At 42.7% G+C, this 26,360-nt stretch overlaps 1 protein-coding gene across 2 annotated transcripts in view; it reads right to left on the bottom strand.

Annotated features, from left to right (window-relative positions):
• Window positions 1–4,676: 4,676 nt before the first annotated feature.
• Window positions 4,677–26,360, bottom strand: part of htt (huntingtin) — a 223,446-nt gene continuing 201,762 nt past the window's right edge. For both annotated transcript variants that reach the window (XM_072257615.1, XM_072257617.1), the window contains exons 58-64: window positions 25,185–25,375; window positions 20,210–20,324; window positions 16,857–17,070; window positions 14,425–14,530; window positions 11,676–11,838; window positions 8,181–8,341; window positions 4,677–6,060 (exon numbers count right to left, since the gene is read on the bottom strand). In XM_072257615.1, coding sequence (XP_072113716.1) covers window positions 5,847–6,060; window positions 8,181–8,341; window positions 11,676–11,838; window positions 14,425–14,530; window positions 16,857–17,070; window positions 20,210–20,324; window positions 25,185–25,375 — 1,164 coding nt within the window. In that variant the 3' untranslated portion in view covers window positions 4,677–5,846. The remainder of the gene's footprint in view (window positions 6,061–8,180; window positions 8,342–11,675; window positions 11,839–14,424; window positions 14,531–16,856; window positions 17,071–20,209; window positions 20,325–25,184; window positions 25,376–26,360) is intronic.

The following is a 26,360-nucleotide window of genomic DNA, read 5'->3' as shown; positions in this document are numbered from 1 at the left end:
ACCATTCGCCTTTTTCACCACCTGCTGTACCTGCATGCCCACTTTCAATGACTGGTGTATAATGACACCCAGGTCTCGTTGCACCTCCCCTTTTCCTAATCGGCCACCCACACAAATGGCCCACAAATGGCCTGCTAATTCTTGTGTATGAGATACACACTTGAAATTTGTTAACTTGAGTAAGACAATGAATTGTTGGAAGCCAATCCTGATCAGGAAATACTGACAGGTCCCACTGTTCCCAGATGCAAATTGGACTTCCTATCTCACTTCTGAGATCATTGGCATAAATTCAGCAAAACCTTGCAGAAAACTGATCAGTTTTGCTCTCCAAAACATTAACTCCAGATCACATTTACCAAAATAAAGATTAAGGAAATTAGCTTTGTCAGTAGTCAATCAAAACATACAGTGAATGCGTTATTTGTGTCAATGACAAAAGTCCGAGGATGCATTAGGGGCAGCCCATAAGTGTCGCCATGTTTCCAGCACCAATGTAGCATGGCCATCTTATTAACCCTTACCCATGTGCTTTTGTGGGAGGAAACCAAAGCATGTGGAGGAAATCCACATGGTCATGGGGAGAAGGTATAATCTCCTTACAGACAGCGGAGAGAATTGAACCCTAACTGCTGATGCTAACTGCTACACTACTGTTGCTGCTCTCACCATCAAACACATCTTATTTTCATTAAACAAGTTAATAAGGTAAAATCTATAGAACTGAGGTGTGTGAAAATAGAAATAAATATACTAGATTCCTGGCACAATGTTTATACAATAAAATGTGAGGAGAGAAAACACCATTTTACCTTAATCTTATTAGCTCCTACAAATGTGTTCCCTCCCACTGAATATATCATTATACCATTCATTTATGAAATCACAATGGAAAGCCTACAGTGAAAGCTCTGCTTTTTGGTACTGCACTACCTGGAGCCAGTGTTGATTGTCTAAAGAGGGCATCAGCCTATATCAGAAAATTACTGAGGGCATGTTTACATTGGCATCTGCTTACCTTGGACCTGTTAGGTCCAGCATGTTGCCAGTTAACTCAGCTTTTATTCTATGTACTATTAACTGGCTACTCATTGTGTTCAAAACTGATGATAATCAGAACAATCAAAATTTGATTACTGTGAAATAGTATTAAAAGATAGAAGTCTGGGAATACAATCAAATTTTAACCCATGAAGGGAACAGAGGGAGAGATATGGATGGTACACATGAGGTGGACATTTAGTATAAATTGGCATCAAGATCAGCATAACATTGTGGGACAAATGGCTTGTCCAATGCTTTACTGTTTTATATAATTGCTTGCCCAATATTTCGGGTAGATGGAGCTTGGGAAGGCACTCCACCTATGAGGGGGCAACTCTGTTTTCAAACCTCCGCTGCCTTGCGGCCATACCCACTGATGGGAAAGGCTTCGGGAGTAAACCCTGAGGACAAATCCGGAGCTGGAGTCCCTAAGGCAGTCCGACATTGCCTTCAATCTCGTTCTGGCAACTCCTGCAATGACACTGGTGCCAAGCTGTATCGGCCCTTGCCCTTCCCTTGGACAACATCGGTGTCGTAGAGAGGGGAGACTTGCAGCATGGGCAACTGCCGGTCTTCCATACAACCTTTTCCAGGCCTGGGCCCTGGAGAGGCCAAGCTTTCCAGGCACAGATCCATGGTCTCGCAAGACTAATGGATGCCACCAATAAATAATTATAATGACTTATAAAAGATGTTATTAAAGCAATAAAAATAATAAATCTTTGGGTATGGATGGATTTCTGGGTGAGTTCTAAAAGATACTTACAACAGAACTTACTCTAGTTTTTAATTATGCTCTGAATGAACATGACTCCTGAGAGATGGTCAAAGGCAATCCTATCAGTAATCCAGAAGGATGGAAAGGACCCTATAGCATGTAGTTCATATAGAACAATCAGCCTGCTTGGTACTGATGTGAAGATTCTACAGAAATATATAGGAAAATTGATTAATCCAGATCAAACTGGATTTATTCCAGGCCACCAGGGAGCAAATAATGTTAGAAGAGCTTTAAATATCCAGTCTTTAGCACAGAGATCCAACCATCCTTCAATGCTTCTTAGCTGAGATGCCAAGAAGGCATTTGATGGGTGGATTGGATATACTTAGACTGTATCTTAGAAAAAATGGGTTTTAATGCAACATTTCGAAGTTGGATGGAGACACTGAATAAAGATCCAATTTCCAGGGTTAGAGTAAATGGATACTGTTCCAACTTCTTCAGGCTTAAAAGGGGAACCAAATTGGAGTCCCCTATCTCCGATACTATTTGCCTTAAGCATCGAACCACTGGCTGAATTAATAAGACAAAATGAACAAATTGAAGGTATAAAAGAAAGGAGGTATAACCCATAAGATAGCTTTATTTGCAGATGACATTCTTCTATTTATAAAGACTCCTTTTCATCAGTTCCCCCGCTTATGCAATGTTTGAGAAGCTATGGAGAGTCTCTGGATACGAAGTTAACGAAGCAAAGTCTGAAGCTATGATGACTACAGGGACCTGGCCAAACCAGCTGGATGATGAAGTGACTTTTCATTGGCCAAAACAGGGCTTTAGATATTTGGGGGTTAGTTTACCTCATAGTTCCTTTCAGCTCTTTGCAGCCAATTATGTTAAACTTATTAATCAAGTGAGGAGAGATCTTGAACATTGGGAGATGCTTCCTTTATCACTGATAGATAGAGTAGAAGTGATCAGGATGAATATTTTGCCCAGGTTTCTTTCTTTCCAGTGCTCTACCCATTATAGTTCCTATATCTACTTTTATAATGTTGGATAGACTTATCAGTAGGTTTATATGGCAGAAGAAGAGGCCCAGGGTGAGATTAAAAATAAAAAACAGAGAGGTTTAGCTTTCTTTACCTCATTTAAAGACCTATTATTGGGCAGCCAAATTAAGAGCAATTGTGTCATGGATAGAGAAGACGTGGATTCAAGATGGGTTCACATAGAGAAAAATTCAATTGGTGAGTTATCTTTAGCAGCTCTTCCCTTTTTAAATCCAAACGTGTGGAAGAATGTTGAGGCTCAGAATGAATGGGTTAACTATACATTGAAAGTATGGGATAGAATTAGGAAAAAAATTAGATCTTCCAAGGACTATATCAAGGGCAAAGACTGATTTTAAAAGTTAAGAGAATCAAGGGGTGAGTGCAGGGAGGTGGTGCTGAGGTAAAACATGAGCCATAATCTTACTGAAAGGCAGATAAATCCTAAGATCCTTAATGATCTCTTATCGAAAATGTTATGTAACCTTTTTCATGATGAAAGAGAAAAAGTTGAGGGTGGGTGGGGAGGGGGAAAAAAACTGCAGATGCTGGAAATCTGAAATAAAAAACAAAGATAGGAACACTCACAAATCAGGCAGTACCCGTGGAGAGTGAAACAAGGTTAATGTTTCAGTTTAGTGACCCTTTGACAAATATCTGTATGATTCTACCATTATATTTTAGGCTTTATCATCGATTTGTTACTTTGGTTTTTCAAATTTATAATGAATAGTTTGCTTTATTTCCTTTACTCCTGTCAGTTTACATTCTGTAGCCACTTTATTAGTTACAGTTGAACCTAATAAAGTGATCACTGAGTGTCTGCATGTTTGTGATCTTTTGCTGTCATAGCCCATCCACTTCAAGGTCCGACGTGTTGCATGTTCAGAGATGCTCTTCTGCACACCAGTGTTGTAATGCGTGGCTGTTGCTTTCCTGTTAGCTTGAACCAGTCTGGCCATTCTCTGATCTCTCCCATTAACAGGGAATTTTTGTCCACAGAACTGCCGCTCACTGGATTTTTTTTTGTTTTTCACACCATTCTCTGTAAACTAGAGACTGTGATGCATGAAAATCCCATGGTATCAGCAGTTTCTGATATCCACTCTGTACAGCACCAACAATCATTCCACAGTCAAAGTCACTTAGATCACATTTCTTCCCCATTCTGATGGTCTGAACAACAACTGAAACTCTTGGCCATGTCTTGATGGATTTCTGCACTGAGTTGCTGGCACACAATTGTCTGATTAAATATTTGCATTTAGGTGTACCTAATAAAGTAGCCACTAAGGATATGCTTCAATTCAGAGCTGAATACAAAAGGTCACATATTGGAGGTTCTGTTTCAGCAAGTCCTTTTATTATTTTCCAAAGTGCAAATTAAGTCTTTTAGAATTAAAATGCAACATTTTAGCCAGGTTTTAATGGTGCTATGAGGACTAACACTTAATACAAGGGCTCTAGCCATGTGTCTGTCATAGCCATTGTATAAACATTTGTCATATTGAGTGTCTGTGGAATTTTAAAGTAGCTTTACCGTATCTGTGTTACTATTGATAGTCTTTTCAGCCTTTACAAGAGATATATAAATTAAGTAAAACAGTAGAGACCCAGTCTAACACAGGACACAGTGACAGTGTGTCAGTGTCAGTACGTTGTCACAATATTATACCAGGAGTAACTCTCCACTCTGTGATAAGAACTTATGCTATTGGCCGAGTTCTAAGGTTGTTAGACACTGTTGTTGCCAATATTTAAACCACACTGCCAGAACATGACAGAAGCACAAGATTGTACAGCGTTAAATCTGGAAACTACATTGAAAACTCAAGCTTCTTCCCCCTCCCCTTCCCATCCCTCCCTTAACATCAAGTAGATTAACTGTATTTTACTCAAATGAACCTGGTAGCCCTGCCAATTTCATTCAATCTCATCGTCATGTGCAACCAATCAAGTGTCTGCCTCAGTACTAGGCATGCGGAAGAAGAGATGAAAAGATGTATTCACACACATACATCTCAACAAAACATGGGAGTACCCTATTTGTATAGCACTACAAATCCTAAATATAAAACAAGATTATTGCTTTATTGAAGCATTTCTATGGCTGATTCTGTTTCAATGCATCAAAAATGGAACTATATAGTCAAATAATCATTTAAGTCAAGGTGCACAATCAGTCTAATCTTGCAAATTTACTTGCGCAACTGCACTGCAAATCTCTGATTCGAAAAAGAAATTCCAAGATGGGAAAACAAGTAATTTGATGAAGGATTCTTGAGCCAAGATGCTGAATACTTCTAAACTCTGACCTCTTTAATGTTTAACCTCATAATACCAAATCCAAATACAGTATGCTATGTTTCATTTTCTATGGAATATGTCACCTTGATAGAATTGGTACATTTTGCTCTTTCTTCTAATAAGACCTGAATACCAGATCATGATATGTCTTTAACATCATAGCTAATAATAAATATATTTTTTTCTTTTTATAGTACATAGAGACAGTATTTCATTAAAGGAATCAAATGCTGTTTGATGGAAACCTAAATCAATGATGCATTATGGGCCCGCACCAAATCAAAATAAATACTCGCTCACACATCACATTCACACCTGTTTTTAAACCACATTCAAACTCCATCCATAGCCAAGGACAGGCAGGCGTAGGAGACATTCAACATAGTGGTTTTGTTCATTGCAAATTATGGGGTAAATTCATGCATCACGAGTTTTACAATCATACATATTTTACATGATATATAAATCTTCGGTTAAAAGACAAATTATACTTATATTACCACATCTTACATCCTGAGAAGATTAATGTTTTGTGATTATATGCACTAAATTAGACATACAACCACATTACAACAAGTAGCTGAAAGATTCCGATCATTTGGAAGGAACATGCTGGGAGCGTGACTTAAGAATACTGAGTCTGCTGCAAATGAATTCTGGCAATCTGTCCCACTGTGTTTAAGTAGTTCTTTCCATGTGCCAAGTCTGCCAACACTGAAAAATCAGAACTGGGCAACCTGGTGAATGCCTCGCAGGCAGGACAAGAGCTGATGATACGGAGTGCCAGGAGTTGCCACCATTTCGAACACTGACTGGAAGGCCCGGCGATCCAGCTCCTCGTCAATCTGCTTCCTGTAGAAGTCCATAGCCAGTAAGCAGAAGAGGTTCACATCCACCTGTTCAGATTTACCCATGCGGCTGATGATATGGGGAAGGCTGGGCAAGGGAGTTAAGAAATAATTTCAATTTACAAATACCAGTATATTCAGCAAATTGAAGCCAGCAATTCTACCTTCTCAGAAGCTTAAGGAGTTTATGCATGTCACCAAATCCTCTAAAACTTGTACAGATATACTGTTGAAAGTATCCTAATGATCGCATCATGGACTGGTATAGCAATTCCAAGAGACTGCAGAGAGTAATGGTAACTGCCTGGTCCATCACAGGCACAGCCCTCTCCACCATGACCACAGTACAGGAAGCACTGCCTCAAGAAGGCAGAAACTTAGAAAACCTACAGCACAATACAGGCCCTTTGGCCCACGATGCTGTGCCAAACATGTCCTTACCTTAGAAATTACCTAGGGTTATCCAAAGCGCTCTATTTTTCTAAGCTCCATGTACCTGTCCAGGAGTCTCTTAAAAGACCCTATTGTATCCACCTCCACCACCATCACAGGCAGCCCATTCCATGCACTCACCACCATGTGTAAAAAACTTGCCCGACATCTCCACTGTACCTACTTCCAAGCACCTTAAAACTACGCCCTCTCATGCTAGCCATTTCAGCCCTGGGAAAAAGCCTCTGACTATCCACACGATCAATGCCTCTCATCATCTTATACAGCTCTATCAGGTCACCTGCATCATCAAGGGTCCCCACTATATAGGTCACGGACAGAAGGTGCAGAAGCCCAAAGTTCCACACTACCAGCTTCAGGAACAGCTACTTTCCTATAACCATCAGGTTCCTGAATGAACCTGCACAATCCTAACCCTACCTTAGCAACAGAACACTACATACCACCTCTTGTGTTATCATTGGACAGTCTGTTTTTTTGCACCAAGGTTCTGCTTTTGCTCATTTTTTATCTTCACCTTTCTCTTCAATGACTTGTATAATTTGTATTGTATGTGTTGGCTGTACCTACATGCCTGTGATGCTGCCCCTGCAAGTTTTTCATTGGACCTATTCCCCAAAGTATTTGTGCACATGGCAAACTCCATTTCACTTGATTACTTCTATTCTTCCAAATTAAACACCACATCAATCCAACTGCAATTCTAACTTCAAGCTCAAATAATTGCACACAATTCTCAGGTTGAATATAAGCCACACTCAGGTTGGAGGAACAACACCTTATATTCCGTCTGGGTAGCCTCCAATCTGATGGCATGAACATTGACTTCTTAAACTTCCGCTAATGCCCCACCTCCCCCTCGTACCCCATCCATTATTTATTTATATACACACATTCTTTTTCTCTCTCTCTCTCTCCTTTTTCTCCCTCTGTCCCCCTCATTATACCCCTTGCCCATCCTCTGGTCCCCCCCCCCCTCTCCCCAGGCCTCCTATCCCATGATCCTTTCATATCCCCTTTGCCAATCACCTGTCCAGCTCTTGGCTCCATCCCTCCCCCTCCTGTCTTCTCCTATCATTCTGGATCTCCCCCTCCCCCTCCCACTTTCAAATCTCTTACTAGCTCTTCCTTCAGTTAGTCCTGATGAAGGGTCTCAGCCCGAAACGTCGATTGTACCTCTTCCTAGAGATGCTGCCTGGCCTGCTGCGTTCACCAGCAACTTTGATGTGTGTTGCCTGTATTCCACCACCACACCAACTTACTGTTTATCAATACAAACGCCCATGAAAATGACACAATATTCTTTGAACAACACACATCAAAGTTGCTGGTGAACGCAGCAGGCCAGGCAGCATCTGTAGGAAGAGGTGCAGTCGACGTTTCAGGCAGAGACCCTTCGTCAGGACTAATTTATGTGCAACATGCTCCAAATTCGCCACACTCCCAGTTTAAAGAAATGAGCTTTGTATTCATCCCTCCCACCCTTGTAGTGTGGCTCAGAGAGACTCAGTAATGAAAAACAAGAAAAATTATAACACCCACCAGAACTTAGCAGTAAAACATAAAAGATAAATATGCAAATTTATGTGGTGGTCTTCAGAATTGCAGATTGTAGTTATGCTTAACATACTTGGTAACTACCTACCGCCTATAACCCTATTAGGTCACAGAATAATTAACAACTCCAGAGCTAGCATGCATTTTCGAAATAGAATTTTCAATTCCAAGTATACGTGGATTTTTTGGCAAGGATACAGAGCTGAGATCCACGCGCTGGTTGATGCGCTGACAAAGAAACAAGACAGGCTCCACATGGCCATGGCTATCGGAGTTCTCTGGGTGAAGTTCGACAGTGACAACATTACCCAGTCCCTCACCATGGAAGACTGTCCAGTATTGTGCAAGGTCTGAAACACCTGCAAAGGAAACATACAGAACTGCTCTGTAATAGGGATACAATTCAAAGGATCATTCAGCTCATCACGTTTATGCTGACTGTGATGCTTGTGTACACTAATCCCATCTGCCTACATTAAGTTCATATCCCTCTTTGCCTCTCCTATCCCAAATGCCTGTCCTCCACTACTTCTTCTGGTTGTCTATTCCACATAAAATCACCTCCCTCAGTGTAAAAAAGATCCCCTTAGATCTCTATTAAACTGCCTTCTAGTTCAAGACCTCCCTGCCCCTGGAAAAAGACCCCTACTCTACTGTATGGTCCTTGTAGTTTAATAAATCCCCTGTAATGTCACCTCTTAGACTCTTACATTCCAGTGAGAATAAACAGCCTCCTCAATCTTTCCGATACATCCCTCCATTCCAGACTGTTTGTAATTCCAGACACTATCTTGATGAATATCTTCTGCACTCTATCCACTGTTCCACATACTCACAACTTTGTGCACCTAGAACTATTCACAATAGTCTAAATGCCATCAAAACAACATTTTTTACAATTGTAATGTGATGTCCTCTTATAATCAATGGCTCAGCCTATGAAGGCAAACACAACAAGAGGGTGCCTGACCACCATATCCACCTGTCTCTTTGTTTCCAAGGAGACATGGACTTGCATGTCAAGTGCCTCTTATACATCAGTGCTCTTAAGGTCCCAGCTACTTACTTTACATGTTGTGCCAACATTTGATATCACAAAATGCATGACCTCACACCTGTCTGCCATTGCTCAGGCCAACTTTCTAGCTGAGCTACGCCACTGCATATCCCAGGTTTTGCCATCTATGACTCCTTTTTCATGGCATCTTCAAACTTACTAATCAGCCCACCTACATTCTTGTATTTATATCAGTCAATAAGTGTCCCAGCACCAATCCCTACAGTTACACTACTGGTTGCAGACCTGTTAGACAACAGGACATTGGAACATATTTAAGCCATTCAGCCCATCTAGACTGCTCTGCCATTTTATCAATGTTGACCATGGTTTCTGACCTTCAGTCAGAAACGAAACCTGCACAAGAGCACACCTCCCATCACGAAGCAGGTTTTGGATACATTTGTCAACATGCCTCAGATCCCTTATGTCTTAAGGTTCTGGATGAGCCTATCACGTGGGATCTTGTCAAACAGCTTTCCAAAGACCACAGGAACCAGATCTACTACCCTCCCTTCATTAAATTTCTGAGTTGGCTCCTCAAAAACTCAGATTTATGAAACATGACACCCCTGAACAAAAACCATGCTGACTCCTAATCAATCCCTGTCTTTCAAGTGAACATACATCCCGTTCAGCAATACCTTCAACAATTCCCCTACCATTCACGCAAGGCTCACTGGCCTGTAGTTTCCAAGCTTAGCCTAAATACCCTCCTTGAACAAGGGGACAACTAGCTAACGAAGGTGCAAAAATCTCCTATCCTGGGTTAGATCCTGTCAGGTACTGGAGATTTCTATCCTAATGTGTACTGATAAGTCTAACACTTCTTCCTTCCTAATATAGATCATAAAACTTATAAAACTTCGAAAAACTTCCATACACACACAGCAGAGAGCATCCTAAGTGTTTGTATCATGCTTCAGTAGGGAAACACCAATGCCCAGCAACAAAAAAAAGACCATAGAAAGTGGTGGATACAGCCCAGTCCCATCACAGACAAAGCATTCCCCACCATTGATTATACGTGGAGTGATGCCACAAGAAAGCAGCATCCAATGTCAAAGACCCCCACTATACAGGTCATGCTCTCGTCTTGCTACAACTTTTGGGCAAGAGGAACAGAAGCCTTAGGTCCCACACTATCAGGTTCAGAACAGTTATTACCCTGCAACCATTAGGCTCCTAAATGGATGTAGATAATTTCACTCACCACAACTCTGAACTGATTCTACAACTTACAGACTGCTTTCAAGGATTCTACAACATACATTCTCATTAAATTGTTTTCTTTTACACAAAGGTTATTTGTCAGTCTTTATGTATAGTTCTTTATATATTCTATGTCCTTATTATCCTGTAAATGACTGCAAGAAAATGAATCTCCAGATAGTATAATAAATTTACTTTGACAACGCCATGCTCCCTTATTTCTCTAACCTTGTCCCTGGTGAATGCCAATAATACATATTAATTTAGGACTTCAACACATCCCTTGCTTCAAACACATACACATTCTCATTAATCCTATTTGCTAAAATAATTTCATGGCCCCTAATTTCTTTATTTTTATGTAATTCCATCCTAATAAGAACTATGAGATAATTACCTACAGTAGGGACTTTATTTGTAAAGGAAACATTAATTCTCACTTGTCTGGTTGACTGTTCAGGCTTTTGACAAGTTGTTTTTAAAGCATCTAAGATTTATTAATTTACTTTTATAATTGGCTGTTCTAGAGAAGTCTTGTTGGTCACAGGCAAACCAAGACCTTGTAAAGGAAATTAGATAACGATACAAGAGAACAAAAACAAAGTAGGATAAGCTGGTAAAAATACAGGTTAATGGCAGTGGAGGCTGCTCCTGAAGCAAAACACTGGCACAGACTAGTTGTAACAGACAGAAAATACTGGAGGAACTCAGCAGATCAGGCAGCATCTAGAGGAAATAATAGAGTCATTTGTTCATGCTGAGACCCTTTAGCAGGACTTGAAAGGAAGGGGAAAAGCCATAACAAGAAAGTATTGGGGGGGGGCGGTGGTGGAGTACATTCTGGCATCTGATAAGGTAGACCAGATGAGGGGCTAGGTGGGTGAATGGGGGAGGGGGGAGGAAATAGAAGCTAGGAGTTGGTAGGTGGAAAAGGTAAAGGGCTTAAGAAATCTAATAGGTGAGGAGATAGTTGGGAGAAAGGGAAGGAGGAGGGGCACCAGAAGAGGTGATAGGCAGGTGAGGAAAAGAAAAGGGGTAAGAGGGGAGCCAAAATGGGGTATGGATAAAGAAAGAGAGAGGGAGAAATTACCGGAAGTTAGAGAAATCGATGTTCACGGCATCAGGTTGGAGGCTATCCAGACAGAATGTTCATCCAACCTTAAGAGTGCCTCATCGTGGCAGTAGAGGTCGTCATGGGCTGACATGCTGACATGGGAATGGGCAGTGGAATTAAAATAGTTGGCCACTGGGAAATCCTGCTTGTTGTGGATGGAGCAAAGGAGATCGACAAAGCACCTGCTGAGTTCCTCAGCATTCTGTATGTTACTCTGGATTTTCAGCAAGCATTTTCAGAAACTTGCGTCACAGAATAGTTGACTGGTTTTAGGACTGCAAGCTTTATATAGTAGCAAACAGAGACATACCTTGTAAACAACTGTGGCCATGAACTGTGGATAGGGCTGCTGATTGGAAATAAATTCCCCAATAACCTTATTCATCACATCTTGTGGTGGAAAGAAGTCATCAAGGAATTGTGGCAAAATTCGTGCCACGACCCGCGCCTCACAAGGGAAACCTCTCCGAATTCTAACAGAGAAAAGTAATTCAGTTGAAAAGGCAGCAAGCAACTTGGACAAGCTAAAAATATTTTTTTTATATATTCTATGAACATCTGATGCCTTCAATTCATCACAGCTGTAAGCAAAATGGATCCACAAGGATTGTTCTTCAGTTAACAGGTAGGACATTTCCAAAGGAGAATAATTTCAATTTATGTTTATCTACTTTATTAGACTGCTGGTTCACAGACCCAGCTTTTCACTTGATTCTCCCACCTCCCCCACTCACCTACTTTCCCCCTCATCTGGTCTCACCTGCCAGCTTTTAGCCCTTCCCCCTCCCTCCATCTTCTTATTCTGGCTTCTTCCCTCTTCCTTTCCAGTCCTGATGGTGGGTTTCAGCCCAAAACACTGATTGTTTAATCCTCTAAGTAGTTACTGCCTGACTTGATGAATTGCTCCACCATTTGCCTGTTTTGCTCAAAGGCTAACTGCCCCAGTTTGGAGGTTGTATATGGCAGCACAGATAGAAAAGTGGTGACTGTAGGGAATGCACATCTTGATCAGCTGTGGCGTAGTAAAGACAGCATGATATGATATTACAAAGCACTGGTTAGGCCACATGTGGTGCACTGTAAGGGGTTCTGCTCACACAGTACAGGATGTGATATTACAGGAGAGGACACAGGAGATTAATCAGGAAATTGCTTGGATTAGGAGGAGAGATTAGATAGGCTGGGTTCGCTTTCCCTAGTGTTGAGGCACCTTTTCCCCTGATAAAAGGTACAAAGAATTATGAGATTAGATACAGTAATAAGAAGCTATTTCCCTTTTAGTGGGTTGTCTAAAATAAGAGGACAATCCGTAAAATGAGAGGCATGAGGTTTAGAAGGGATCTGAAGAGGATGACTGGAGTCTGGAATGCACTGCATAAAGAAATGGCGGAGGCAGACACTCTCACATTTAAGCACCTACACAAGCCTTTGAAATGTCAAGGCTATGGACCAAATGCAGGACAATGGAGCTAGTATAGCAAAGTAGCATGGTTGGATCCTGGTGATTTTGTGATACGAAGGTTCTTTGGAAGACATGAATAAGGCATGAAATTATTACTTGTGGCTGTTTTATTAAGTGTTAGAAGAACGAAGAATGTGCAAAGGAGTCAAGTGAACAAAAAGTAGTGATCGTCTTAGACTAAAGGTAAACAAAACTCCAGTGATAACAATTAACCTATAAAATAGCCAGGTTCAAGTGGCACGACTAATGCTATAGATAACTAGAAAGCTTCTAGAAAAATACAGACTCAACTGTACCACAATTACTGGAAGACTCACTGAACAATTATGCACATACAAGTGATTAATATAAAATACAAGCAAGCATATGACAGTTGAAACAAAAAAATCAGTTCTACACCCTAATTCAACATCACCACTGGCCTGTATCTGTGCTGTGTGATGCTTTGACTGAGAACTTTCAGTTAATTGGTAGAGAGCACGATACTGTACAAAGCCACTCTCCGTGGACGCAAAACATGGTGTGCCAGTGCTTACCCCACCTTCATACACTGTGGCTTTAATAAACTAAAAGTCATTCAAAACTAGAAACAGAAAAGAAAATACTTAAGGAAAAATGTACCTGTTAAAAATAAAACTTGGCTGCTTGGCATTTGCTAGTCTATGTGATAACTGACACATTGGTGAGAAGGTACAAAATTTCTAAATGAAAGACTGCATCTTAAATTCAGAAGCATAAGTTAAACAAAAGCATCTGAACACTAACGTTAGGTCTTTATTCCCTTATGTACCAAATACCATTCTGAACAGTATTGTGTTTCAATCAATATAAAATTACTTGTGTCTATTTCCAGGGTTAATTGTAGGCAAGAGAATCACAGAACAAGTCTTCACACTTCTACATCATAATTTCATATTCACTAACTTTGGTACTGAATGTTACAGTCCCTGAAGTGTCATAAGTCTCACTATGAAAGGGTCTCTGCCCCGACAGAATGCTACTGTATTTTCCCCTTCATGAATGCTCCATTCAGTGCTGAAACCTCTTCTGTGTTGTCCACTGTTCAACAGCCAGCTCTGTATGGCAGACACCCAGCAGCTAGACACAGCATGGTATGTTTACTCAGCGGACCCACTCGAAGCTGAATATGGCCCAAACCAAAACCCACCAGGATCGATCCAAAGAAACCGCCAGCATGGCATTCAGAAAGAAGTGCAAATTAGCGTGTGGCACACAGAGAACAGATTGCTTCATTCCTGCAGTTTACACATAGCTGAAAACCAGCTGTAAATCACAGTTCGGAGTCTTTTAATAATCACCTCACCGAAGTGGAAGTAGCAGTATGTTCCTTGCTCCTCTGTGGGATTAAACTTGCACAGGGAATTAAGGCTAAAACACAGTATCCAATTGGTTGCTTTTTTTGCTTGATGCAATCTCAATAATTAGTAGATTTGTCTCAATCTTGCTGAATCAGGTTTGGGAAATTCTCACATCATTACTGATTGGATGATGAAAGAAAGGGGCAGTTAACAACAGCAGAGAAATGGGGAATATGTGCTGGATCAGTCTGCAAGTCAAAACTTCCCTGTACACCCACCTATCAAAGAGAACAGAAACTCGCTCCATCGCCACAATGACAGACTCGCTATCGGGAGCTGTGGGGTCAGCGTCTGAACTTCGACCAGGGCTGCTCTTCTCTTTACCTGTTTATGGTACATACACACACACAGAAAAAAAAGAATCAGCACTCGATGTTTTATTTATTCTTTTACACATGTTCAGTTTTCTATTCAATTCGGCTCAGCCATTTACAGCTCCATGGAATATATAACAATCAAGACATTAAGCATTGGGTATGAGACTTATATTGGACACACCGGAGATGGTAGCAGATTCACTTCCCAGGTGGGTTATACAACATTCTGGCAACTCATTAAGCATTACAGGCTAATTGGGACGGCACGGTAGCGTTGTGGTTAGCACAAAGCTTTACAGTACCAGCAGTCCAGGTTCAATTCCCGCCAATGCCTGTAAGGAGTTTGTATGTTCTCCCTGTGACTGCGTGGGTTTCCTCCGGAGATTCTGGTTTCCTCCCACAGTCCAAATACGCACCAGTAGGTAAGTTAATTAGTTGTTGTCAATTGTCCCGTGATTAGGCGGCATGGCTTAAAAGGCTATTAGGGCCTATTTCACACTGCATGCCAAATAAATAAATACAATTGGGCTAGAAGGACCTTTTACCGTGTTGTATCTCTAAATAAAATTCCCTGGAGGGAAAAAAAGTTTACTGAATTAACAACAACTTGCCATAAAGAATCACATCTCTGGAGCAGAGGGGCCAGTTCATGTCTATGTTGGCACTTTGAAATAATATTCCAAAAATCCTGCAAGTTTCTTTTTATGAAGCAAATATTACCTGAACATTGCATTTTCTCTTAACTGTAACTACATCCTGCACTGTTATTGCATTTCATTTGTACTATCTTGATGCATTTATGTTCTGACATTATCCATATAGATGGCTTCCAAAACAAAGTCTTCCACTGTGTCTCAGCATGTGTAATATTGATAAACCAATTACCAATTGAGTGTGTTTCACCAGATTCTCCACGATTTAAGCCACTGAGCTCCATTCTGACAATGTAACTATGGCCTTAAATGTCAAAAGAAAAAACTTTTCCTTGAGATTAAAAAATCCACTGTCAAGCTACCAACAACTTCAAAAAAAATTCCTCCATCTTTGCTGCATCCTCTCAAGTCCTCCATCTTCACAATCCCCTCCTCTCAGTCCTGTCTTCACAACATCTACTCTCAGGATGAGGCTTTTTTCCAGAACTATTAAGATACTCTCCTTCAAAGAAAGAGGCTTTCCTACCTCAACCATCAATGCTGTCCTCACCCGCATCTCTTCAATTTCACATACAACTGCCCTCACCTCATTCTCCTGCCACCCGACCTCAGATAAGGTTCCTCTTGTCCTCACCTACCATCTCAGTAGCTTCCACATCCAGCACATAATTCTCCGTATCTCACGCTATCTCCAACAGGATTCAACGAAGCAGATCTTTCTCTCTCTCCCACACCCCACTTTCCGCTTTCCACAGGGATTGCTCCCTATGCGACTCCCTTGTCCATTCATCCCTCCCGACTTATCTTCCCCCGGTACTTATCCTTGCAAGTGCCATACCTGCTCCTATACTACCATTCAGGACCCCAAACAGTCCTTCCAGCTGAGGCAACACTCTTCTGTGAGTCTTTTGGGGTCATATACTGTGTCTGGTGCTTCTGGTCTGGCCTCCTGTATATCAGTGAGACCCAATGTAGATTGGGAGACCACTTTGTCAAGCACCTAACCCCGTCCCTCAAAAAAAGTGGGATCTCCCAGCGAACCATCCATTTCAATTCAATATCCTGTTCCCCTATGTCAGAACATGGCCTCCTCTAGCGCCACGATGAGGCCACAGTCAGGTTGGAGGAGCAACACATTATATTCCATCTGGGTAGCCTCCAACCTAATAGCATGAACATTGATTTCTTGAACTTACAGTAATTGCCCCCTCTTCCACGATTCCCGTTTCCCTTTCTCACCTCATCTCCTTACCAGCCCATCACCTTCGTCTGGTGCTCCTCTCCCTTCCATTTCTTCCATGGTCTTCTACCCTCTCCTATCAGATTCCCCCTTCTCCAGCCCTTTACCTCTTTCACCTTTCACCCCTTCCCCCTCCCAGTTTCACCTATCACCTAACACCTTGTACTTCTCCCTCCACTCCCCACACCTTCTTGCTCTAACCTCTTGTCTTTTTTGCCAGTTCTGATGAAGGGTCTTGGCCCAAAACATCAACTGTTTACTCTTTTCCATAGATGCTACCTGGCCTGCTGAGTTCCTCCAGCATTTTGTGTATGCTGCTTGGATTTCCAGCATCTGCAGATTTTCTCCTCTTTGAACAACCTCAAGAATCTAGTGAAACTTGTTCAAGTTTATTGGTCAAATGTTAATCTTGGAGTAAATGATGTGCAACTGTACCATACCTGTGTACATGCAGGTTAGCATCAGCCCCAGGGCAGCCATGGCCCTGTGTGGACTGTGCATGTTCAGTCTATCCACGCTGAGTTTTACCAGTGCCTCTCCATCCAGTCTTGAGAGCTGTTCTGAGAGGAGAAGTCGCTCCATCCCACGCAAGACACAGTGGTAGATTATGGAAGGGGTGGATTCCTCACTGCCAGAGACCATGACTCCGCACATCTAAAATCAAGCAACAACTTACCTCACTGACAGACTGATAATACAGGTTATTCCAAACGTACAAGTTTCAAAATGAAGCATTTGTTTATGTGTCTTGGGAATGATTCGTAGGATTAAACAAAAAAATCAAATATTCTGACAACCAATCACTAAGGGAGATAGAAATAGATGTAACTGTAGCTCTTTTTTAATGATACATTGATATCACTCTCCCCTCACAATTATAAATTTGCTCCGTTAAGCCTTCAATTTGTTTAAGTACACATACGACTTGAGGCCAGCATACAGAGCCGAGTTAATTTCTGCATAAACAGTCAATTATCCAGTTAACCAAGTTGCAGGACTATTACAAGCTGCATTCATAAAAAGGATGCAAACCGCACCCAATTCCTAAACTAAGGGTATGATATGCAAACATGAGGCCTCCATGATATAATGTACCAGTAACCTTATAAACAAAAATGCTGGTTGACATGGGATTCTATCTTCATGTATCTTAACGTCAGGACAAAATGACATTTTCAGGCTGATGCCCAAGTATTTCTGAACTGCTCGGTATTGAAGGTACTCAAACTTTTAATCAACAAGTACCAACATAGGAGTATTTTTTCCAGCATATAAAAAAAGATGACACTGCTATCAGTAAGAAAGAAATCTGTGTGAATAAAGATCAATAATGCCATCAAATGCATTGTACACACTAACGGGCAAGCACGTAGAATGACAATTGGAAACATTTAAAATGGTATTCAGAGCTCTAGATAATGTATTCTGCTCAATGTACAAGAACATCCAAACGCTAATGAATGTACAAAGAGGGAGTCTGTGAACCGTAGGAGAATGCATGACAAGACAGCTTACGAATAGATTAGAAATTTTTTTAAAAAATCAACAAAATTGAATTACAAAGTGAAATTACCCAACATAACAACAACACTATACCAGCACTAGTTAAAATGAAAAGCTTGGATTGAAATAGATTCATGAAGGGCAGGTCAGAATTAAATCAGACTTTGATGACATAATGGGATAAGCATTAAATTCTGTTTCAGGAATTACTACAGGGACAGAGGTTTCATCTGAAGATGATTAGAAATGATACAACTGTGTTTAACTAAAGGAAAACAGTGGCTTCTAATAAACTATGTCATCACTTAAGCGGGATAGCCATTTATTTGGAACAACTCTTAAAGAACAAAACTAAATCGAGAAAATAGCCGTTTGTTTAACGGGACAATATGCAACTAAATTGAGGCAGAAGATTGTTGCCCAACAGTTTCTAACTAGCGTCAGTCGTATGCACTTGCGAGGCCGTTAGACTCTACATCAGGGGTTTCCAACCTTTTTTCTGCAATGGACCATTCTCACCGACCCCTGCTCCACACGGTGCTTAGACCAATCAGTTTTTAAATAGCATCAATTGCGTGTGTTTGTGTTCACAAAGCAGTGATTTTTGTCACTGATAGTTGGCGAGCAATAAACAGTAAGACAATTCAGAACTGTCTTGCTTTCTGCAGTTTCAAGCATTCAGCCTTAGAGATGCCAGAAACAGTCAGGAGTGGGAAAAAAAATTGATTATGGAAAGAATTGATTACTTCAAGATAAGAACTACAAAGGTATTGCCAATCATTTTGAATATTACAATGAAAATAAAGCTTTGGAGGATGAAATCATCTAAAGCTTTGTATGAAGTCAGGCAATTATCTGCGCTAGGTGTCTCCACTGATTTTGTTCTTTTACAGTCAACCTCTGTCAATAACTATTAGGAACTAATATGGTTTCATAGCACTGTAGAGTGCTGAGTAACAATTTAAATACATAAATTGTTACTCAGTTAAATAGTAGTTCGTCTTTTTTTTTAAATACCTTTTAGCTATTTCCATGATTTGGGGCGACTGCCTAATTGGGCCAAAAAGTACTGGTCCTGATGTGTCCCAATTAACCAGAATCCACTGTATTAAACAAAGTGAACATCAGTTTCTGTTCACCTAGCCTTACATCATCAGTCTCCTTCACAAAATGAAGAGCTCATCAGCCCTTTACCACCGCAAAGCAACTGAAATTGAAGGTAAAGCTTGATAGAAACTTGAGTGCAGGATATGAAAGGATGGGCCGCTAAAGTGCAATGAAATAATGAGGGAGGTGTGAGCAGGTTACCACAATGCAAGAACTTTGTAATACTGGTTCCCATGATAAACAGCATTTATAGATCACAGTTGGACCAAGCACGGAAACAGGCCACTCAGTTCACCTTGTTTATGACCTCACCCTTATACCTTTCCTACACATCTTATGCGTAGACGTAGCCTCACCCTGAATTGATCCAAACCATTCCACATTCTAAATATTGAGAAACAAAGTGACTCTTAAACTGGTTATGTTTGTCAATGACAAGGATGCTTTCTCCCCACCGCCCCCAACCATCTAAACCTCTAGCTCTGGATAAACATATATCCTGACAAGTTACCTGCCCCCCAGAGGAAAAGAGCAGCCTGCTGACATTTTCCTGAGAAAACTTGAGAAAGGTTTGAAATGAAACCTATCTTATTTCTGACAACATATTAGTGATTTTTTTGCACATTCCCCAATATAAGTAATATTTCATAACATGGAGATCTGATCCATGCACAGCATCCCAGTAAAACTACCAATGTTCTGTACAAGTTAACCCTAATTCCACTTATTTTCCATTATATCCTTTTAGAAAGGAATGGTTGTGTTTTGTTTTACACTGGTAAAGGTCTTAATTCAAAACCCTATGACACTAGCAGTGTGGTGCCGTTAACAGAGACACTGCATCACAGCCCCAACAACCTGGGTTAAATCTTGACCTCTGAAGCTGATCTGTGGAGTTTGCAAGCTCTCGCTGTGAATGCACAGGTTTCCTCTGGGTATGCGAATTTCCTCCCACACCATTTTTAGTGTGGGGGAGGAAAGTGATGTGAAAGAAAATCACTTGTAGCTTCTGCAGCACACTTGTGAGCACTAAAATTTCAGAAGGGTTAACAAGAATGGATGTGGAGAGTGGAGGAAAAATAAAATAGGATTAGTGTAAACATAGATGGTCTATGGTCAAGCAGGGACATGATGGGCTGAAGAGCCTGTGTCTGTGCGGTATCTCTATATGACTCTACAATACCTGTATTATGCCTGCGGTAAATTCATGCCCCACATCAAGCAGGTAGTTTTCAATCAGGTAAAATGCTGTTGCACACATCACCAAAACATGCTGTTGATTGTGGATATTGACACAACTGCAAAAGAAACAGATGGATATTAGCAGAACAAGTGGCTAGGCCCCGTTTCCAGTACACAGGTTATTTTACATGTAATACATAATTTTTCACAGCAATGAAATATCCTTTGCCTCCTGTAATAATGGCAACACTCCCTCTCAAAGCCTCTCAATTTCTCCAGCTATGGGCAACAAGTCAAGGTAAATAGGGATTAACCTATTTTCAAATATAGGTGTAAGGGGGTTTCGATTTTTATGTTACTGCGGAGGCTAATTAAAATGGCGTTTTTGTTATGTTAATCTGGGGAATGCGGCTTTGTTGTGCTTTAATGCTGAGAAAGTTTGCGCTAGCAGCTCATTGTGGTTTAGAGGGTGATAAGAGGGTGCTATTAACCAATTGGGATAGTTGTTATGGTTTTGGTGTATTTGAAGATACTGTTTGCGAGGGGGTTTGGGGGCAGAAGGCGGGAGAGCGAGACAGAGGATGGACCAGGTGCTGTGAGTCCGCTAACGGGGTCGGACCCCGAGCGGGACGTTCGGCGAGGAGATGGAGACGGACTCGTGTGGAGCGTCTGGTCGACCACCGTTGTTGGTCCCAGGCGGCCGGTCGAGGTGGTCCGAGGGGGTCGCAGGGTGAAGAAGAAGATCCTTGAGCTCCAACGGTTTTTGTGCACAAAGAGATTGAACTTTGATAAGTGTGGCGCCTTTTATTTTCCTTTTATATTTTATTCTCTTTTAATTATATAGTTCCAGTAATATCTATAAACTGTAAATCATTTAATTGTATCTGGTGTATTGTCTGTTATTTGGGCGGGGTGAGGTACCTGACACAGCATCCACACAAACGAATTACCCAGTTTGGCGGGGCCAAGGCTGTTTCCCTAGACGACAGCGAGCCGAGCGACCCTGAGGGTGGCCAGGGGGGCTACATCGTGGGGGCTTTGTCCGGGATGCTTGAGTCTGTTGGTATGCTGTGTGGGTGCCCTGTTTAAATCTGTAATGTGTGTCTCTGTGGGTTATTTGCTGTTGATTGCTGTATGCGTCGTGGGTGCGGTCTTTGTTCGAGTTCAGACTAGCATTGACGAGTTAGAGGTGGCACTCGGGGCTGTCCATGCAGTTGGGAGAGAGAGGAAAGAGTGGTCTGAGTTGGAGGTAGAGTCTGCGAATAAATGTTCTAGCTCTGGCAGGCTCCACCTGGCACTGGGGATAGTGTCCACCCCAGGAGGGGCGGAGGCGTGCGAGACGTGGGCGGAGCGGATGTCTCAGTTGTTAGATGAGTGGCAGTGCTCGGTTGAGGGAGAGCGACAGGGATTGGTTGAAAGTTTGAGTAGGCGGGCTGGTGACGGTGTTAGAGCTGTCAGGTTCACTTACACCGTAGTGACAGCTGTCAGTTATTTGAAAGAGGGGGGAAAGTTTTCAGTGTGTCTTCTCTGGCGAGGATGGCGGCTAAATTGCTTGTAGTGCCGGGGAATCATTTCAGGGGATCAGTTGTTCAGCTGATCAGAGAGGTGTCGGGAAACTTAGTGGAGGCCCAGTGGGGGAACGGCCTGCGGTCTCTGGGGAAACGGCCTGCGGTCTCTGGGGAAGCACGTTCCTAGCAATGTACCACCGAACTTCCGCAAGGAAAAGACCCTATTCCTGAAGGCTTAAAGGGACCACGCCCCAGGGTGTCGTTATGAATAGAGGGAAGCGATGCTAAAGCTATCCTCGACCCCGGGGCACAGATCAAGTTGTTGGACAGTTCGTTTTACAACCGGTGTCTGAAGCATTTATCCTTGACAACCGCAAGGGCACCAGAGACTTTGGGTACCAGTGCCAGTAGTTATCTAGAAGACGATGATTGGTTAATGACCCTGGAGTTCATGAAGGCATTTTCTGGGCACCCAGCGTGTCGAGTTGCTTCTGAGGACGTGTGTAGCAGCCTTGAGCCAGTACCCAATTTAAACGAGACCCAGCGGTGGTACGGCTTGGGGAAAGTAGCTGAGGGTGAGACCCTCTTAGTAGATGTTCCGAACCACCACGAGGGAGGGGAGTTGACCGCTGAAGACACCTCAGTGAGAGAGAGGTCGCGGCAACTAGACCCTGGCAGCGTGGAAGATGAAGGCAGTGTGTGTGTGGATGATGTGATGTGGTTTAATGTGCTGCATCTGAGGAGTGGATGTTGCCAGATCCTGAGGAGTGCGGCTGTTGAGCCGAAGATGGCCTTTACTAGTTCCCTAGGATTCTTCCGATCCGAAAAGATGCCCAAGGGCATATCCGGAGCCCCTGCATCCTTCCCGCGGGGCATGAGGAAGACCATGGGGGAAGTGAAGGTGTGTGGAGTTTTGGCGTATGTGGATGACCGCCTAGAGCTTGGATTCGCCTGGGGGGACTATGAGGCGAGGCGAGTGGCTGAGCCCAGGCGACCGAAGCGAAGTGTCAAATGTGGAGGAATTCTTGGCCGGAGGAGTTTGGTGCAATGTGAGGAAAATGACCCGACATACCAGTTGAACTTCCTGGTGTTGGGACAGACGGTGGTGGACCAGGGGATGGAAACCCAGGTCGTCAATCTGAATGAGACACAGGGAAGAGAGGGGATTTGCACCACACTGTGGTCATATACTGACGAATTAATCCAGCGAGAAGAAACAATGACCCACCTTCGAAGGGATCAGCAGAAACTCAAGACGTCCATTCAGAACAGATTGGAAGATTTACAAGTTGGGGAAGATCAAGGAAGTGTTCTGACTAAGGTCAACAGAAAACCGAGAGCCCAGGGAGGGGAGTTTGACTACACTCCCGAGGAGGTAAAGAAATGGAGGACAGATCTCGGAAAAGGGAGGCGGACGCTTGAAAGGAACCTGAAGATGACTATCGCGAGTTTAAATGAAGTGGAAAAACTGAAAGTTGACCTGGAAGACGCCCTCAGGAAGAAACAACCGAAGGCTGAACATCCTTTAACTGCTGCTTTTCAGGTCAGGGAGGAAGAAGCTGGTGGGGTAACTGCGTCCCAGATTGAGATGGCCAGGAACCCTGAGTCAGAACTGCTGAGGCTGTGGCGAGAGTTGAAGGAGTCCCCGAAGAAGCTAACGTCTCGACTGCAGGAGGCTGAAGGGGTAGCCCCGGCTAAATGTTTCAGTTTGGAGAAACTCAAACAGCAGCTACCGATCGAGGGAATGAGGAAGAATACGAGTTCGAAGGATGATGTGCTGCACATGTGGAACATGCTGCCTTTCGCTAACTTCCCCGTGATTGAGGAAGGGACCTTTGGCCCTTCTCCCACTGAGTCAGGTGTAGTGGGGAGGGCTAGCTGTGGGCAGTCTGAGTTACAGCAGGATCAGGAAGGAGGAGAGGCAGGGCCCTGGACATGGGACAGGGGGCTCCGAGCTGTAGTGGTGGCCTGAGTGAGAGAGGAGTTGGCAAGCAGGCCCGAGGTATCCCTAGTAGTGTCTGAGCCTTGTGGGTTTAGGTGAGGGGGTACGGAGGTTTCAGAGGGTTAAGAAGCTCCCAGATAGGTTGGCCTATTTAGCGCCCGTGGGACGGGAGTAAGGTCCACTGTTTGGGGAGCACTGTCACTGTGTGTATCTGTGTATGTGTGTGTTGTGTGTCTGTAGGACTGGGTGGCGAGTTATTTAGAAGTCATGAGGACATGACTTTATTTGGTGGGGGGAGAGTGTAAGAGGGTTTCGATTTTTATGTTACTGCGGAGGCTAATTAAAATGGCGTTTTTATTACGTTAATCTGGGGAATGCGGCTTTGTTGTGCTTTAACGCTGAGAAAGTTTGCGCTAGCAGCTCATTGTGGTTTAGAGGGTGATAAGAGGGTGCTATTAACCAATTGGGATAGTTGTTATGGTTTTGGTGTATTTGAAGATACTGTTTGCGAGGGGGTTTGGGGGCAGAAGGTGGGAGAGCGAGACAGAGGATGGACCAGGTGCTGTGAGTCCGCTAACGGGGTCGGACCCCGAGCGGGACGTTCGGCGAGGAGACGGAGACGGACTCGTGTGGGGCGTCTGGTCGACCACCATTGTTAGTCCCAGGCGGCCGGTCGAGGTGGTCCGAGGGTGAAGAAGAAGGTCCTTGAGCTCCAACGGTTTTTGTGCACGAAGAGATTGAACTTTGATAAGTGTGGCACCTTTTATTTTCCTTTTATATTTTATTCTCTTTTAATTATATAGTTCCAGTAATATCTATAAACTGTAAATTATTTAATTGCATCTGGTGTATTGTCTGTCATTTGGGCGGGGTGAGGTACATCACACAGCATCCACACAAACTAATTACCCAGTTTGGCGGGGCCGAGGCTGTTTCCCTAGACGACAGCGAGCCGAGCGACCCTGAGGGTGGCCAGGGGGGCTACATAGGTTTAATCTGGCATCCTGACCTATTGATTCTGGTACAATGGCCAAGTAACTGTGGCAAACCTGTGTCATGAGGGGATTGAATCAATAGCACTTTGCACTGATTCACCAATCAATGTGTTAGCTCAGGTGAAGCTGATTTGAGATATGTATTAGCTCAGAGATTCAACACTGATCATTCCTTCTCTGCAATATTTTTGGTTCAGATTTGCAGCATTCTAGATGCTAGATTGGAATTTTTTTTTGTAATTGGGCAACAGATCACAGCTGTAGTTAGAATTTTTTTTTGTGATTAGGCAGCAGATCACAGCCAAAGTATCTCAAGTATTTTGCTCATATGGGAGCACCAAAGAATAAATATTTCTCAATGACAGTGGCATTCAATCTTCTCTGTATCTTCTAAACACATAATGGCTTTCCACACTTGAGAGGATTTTCCTAACCTTATTACCCACACACCGAGGAACCTTGCTTAATGCTCGAAAGCAAGGATAAACACAAGCTTGCTGGTAATAAAAAATGAAGAGCATTGTTTCGTACTGTGCTATTCCACGCAGGTTGGACAGCAGGTAATCACAGATGGTTGGAATGAGTTGCTTCGCTGTTTCGTCTAATAGATCACATTCCAGGATGTAGAGGATTCCATGCAGTGCTCCAATTCGAGATGGCATATGGGTACTACGCATTGTGGTTTCCAACAACCGGCTTACTGGCTCTGCAATGGCTTTATCCTGCAAAACAGAAACAGTGGAAGCAATAATTTAGTCAAAATACAGTTGTTTACCACATAATCCAAAGCTCGTTCAATTCTTTAGGGATGGGTAATAAACGTGATAATGCACTAAAAAGATGACCCCTACCAACTTACCGATGGCACCATAGAAAACATCTTATCAAGATCTATCACAGCAACCGCTCTTGCCAAGACTACTAGAGATGTGGACACAGCTCAATCCATCACACAAACCAGCCTCGCCTCCACAGACCCTGTCTACACCTTCTACTGTCTTTAAAGCAACCAACATAATCAAGGACCCTTCCCACTCTCTTCTACTCCTTTCCATTGGGCAGAAGATACAAACGCTCAAATTCCAATCATCAGGCTCAAGGACAGCTTCAATCCCGACATCACAAGACTCTTGAACAGACAGACCCCTTGTATGATACAGATGAATGTGATCTCACATTCTATTTTGTTGTGGCCTTTACACCTTTACCTATTGCACTTTCCCAGTAACTGTTCTGCATGGTTATTGATCTATAAAAGTGAAACCAATGTACTTGTGTATGGAATGATCTGTCTTGATAACATGCAAACAAAGCCTTTCAGTATACCTCAGTTTATGTGTGTGAAGAGGAGGGAGGAGAAGATGGCGGTGTGCCTGCGCGTGTGCAGCCCTCTGGTGAAAAATGATATCATATCTCTTCAATAGGGGCCGTGGACAATTCTGATTTGATGGAGAATGGATGTGAAAGTACAGAGGAACAGCTGGAAAAATTACTGCAACGCTTGTTCGCTGCTGTCATTACTGCGTAGTCGGGAATCTTTCGGAGGGTAGGCCTCAAAATCCCCGGCCTTGCCTGCTTTTGGCAACCGAGAAGGAGGTTGAATCGTTCGGATAGAGATGGCGCTCAGTACTCAGTGTCGGAGAGCTGATCAGAGCTCCAAGTTTTTGGATGACTCAGAGTCGGATTGTGGTCGGCATGGCAGGGAGA

Source organism: Mobula birostris, chromosome 5 (genome assembly GCF_030028105.1).
Source record: "Mobula birostris isolate sMobBir1 chromosome 5, sMobBir1.hap1, whole genome shotgun sequence".
NCBI lineage: Eukaryota > Metazoa > Chordata > Chondrichthyes > Myliobatiformes > Myliobatidae > Mobula > Mobula birostris.
The sequence above is the reverse complement of the archived record's forward strand: the minus strand, read 5'-3'. Positions and strand labels throughout refer to the sequence as shown.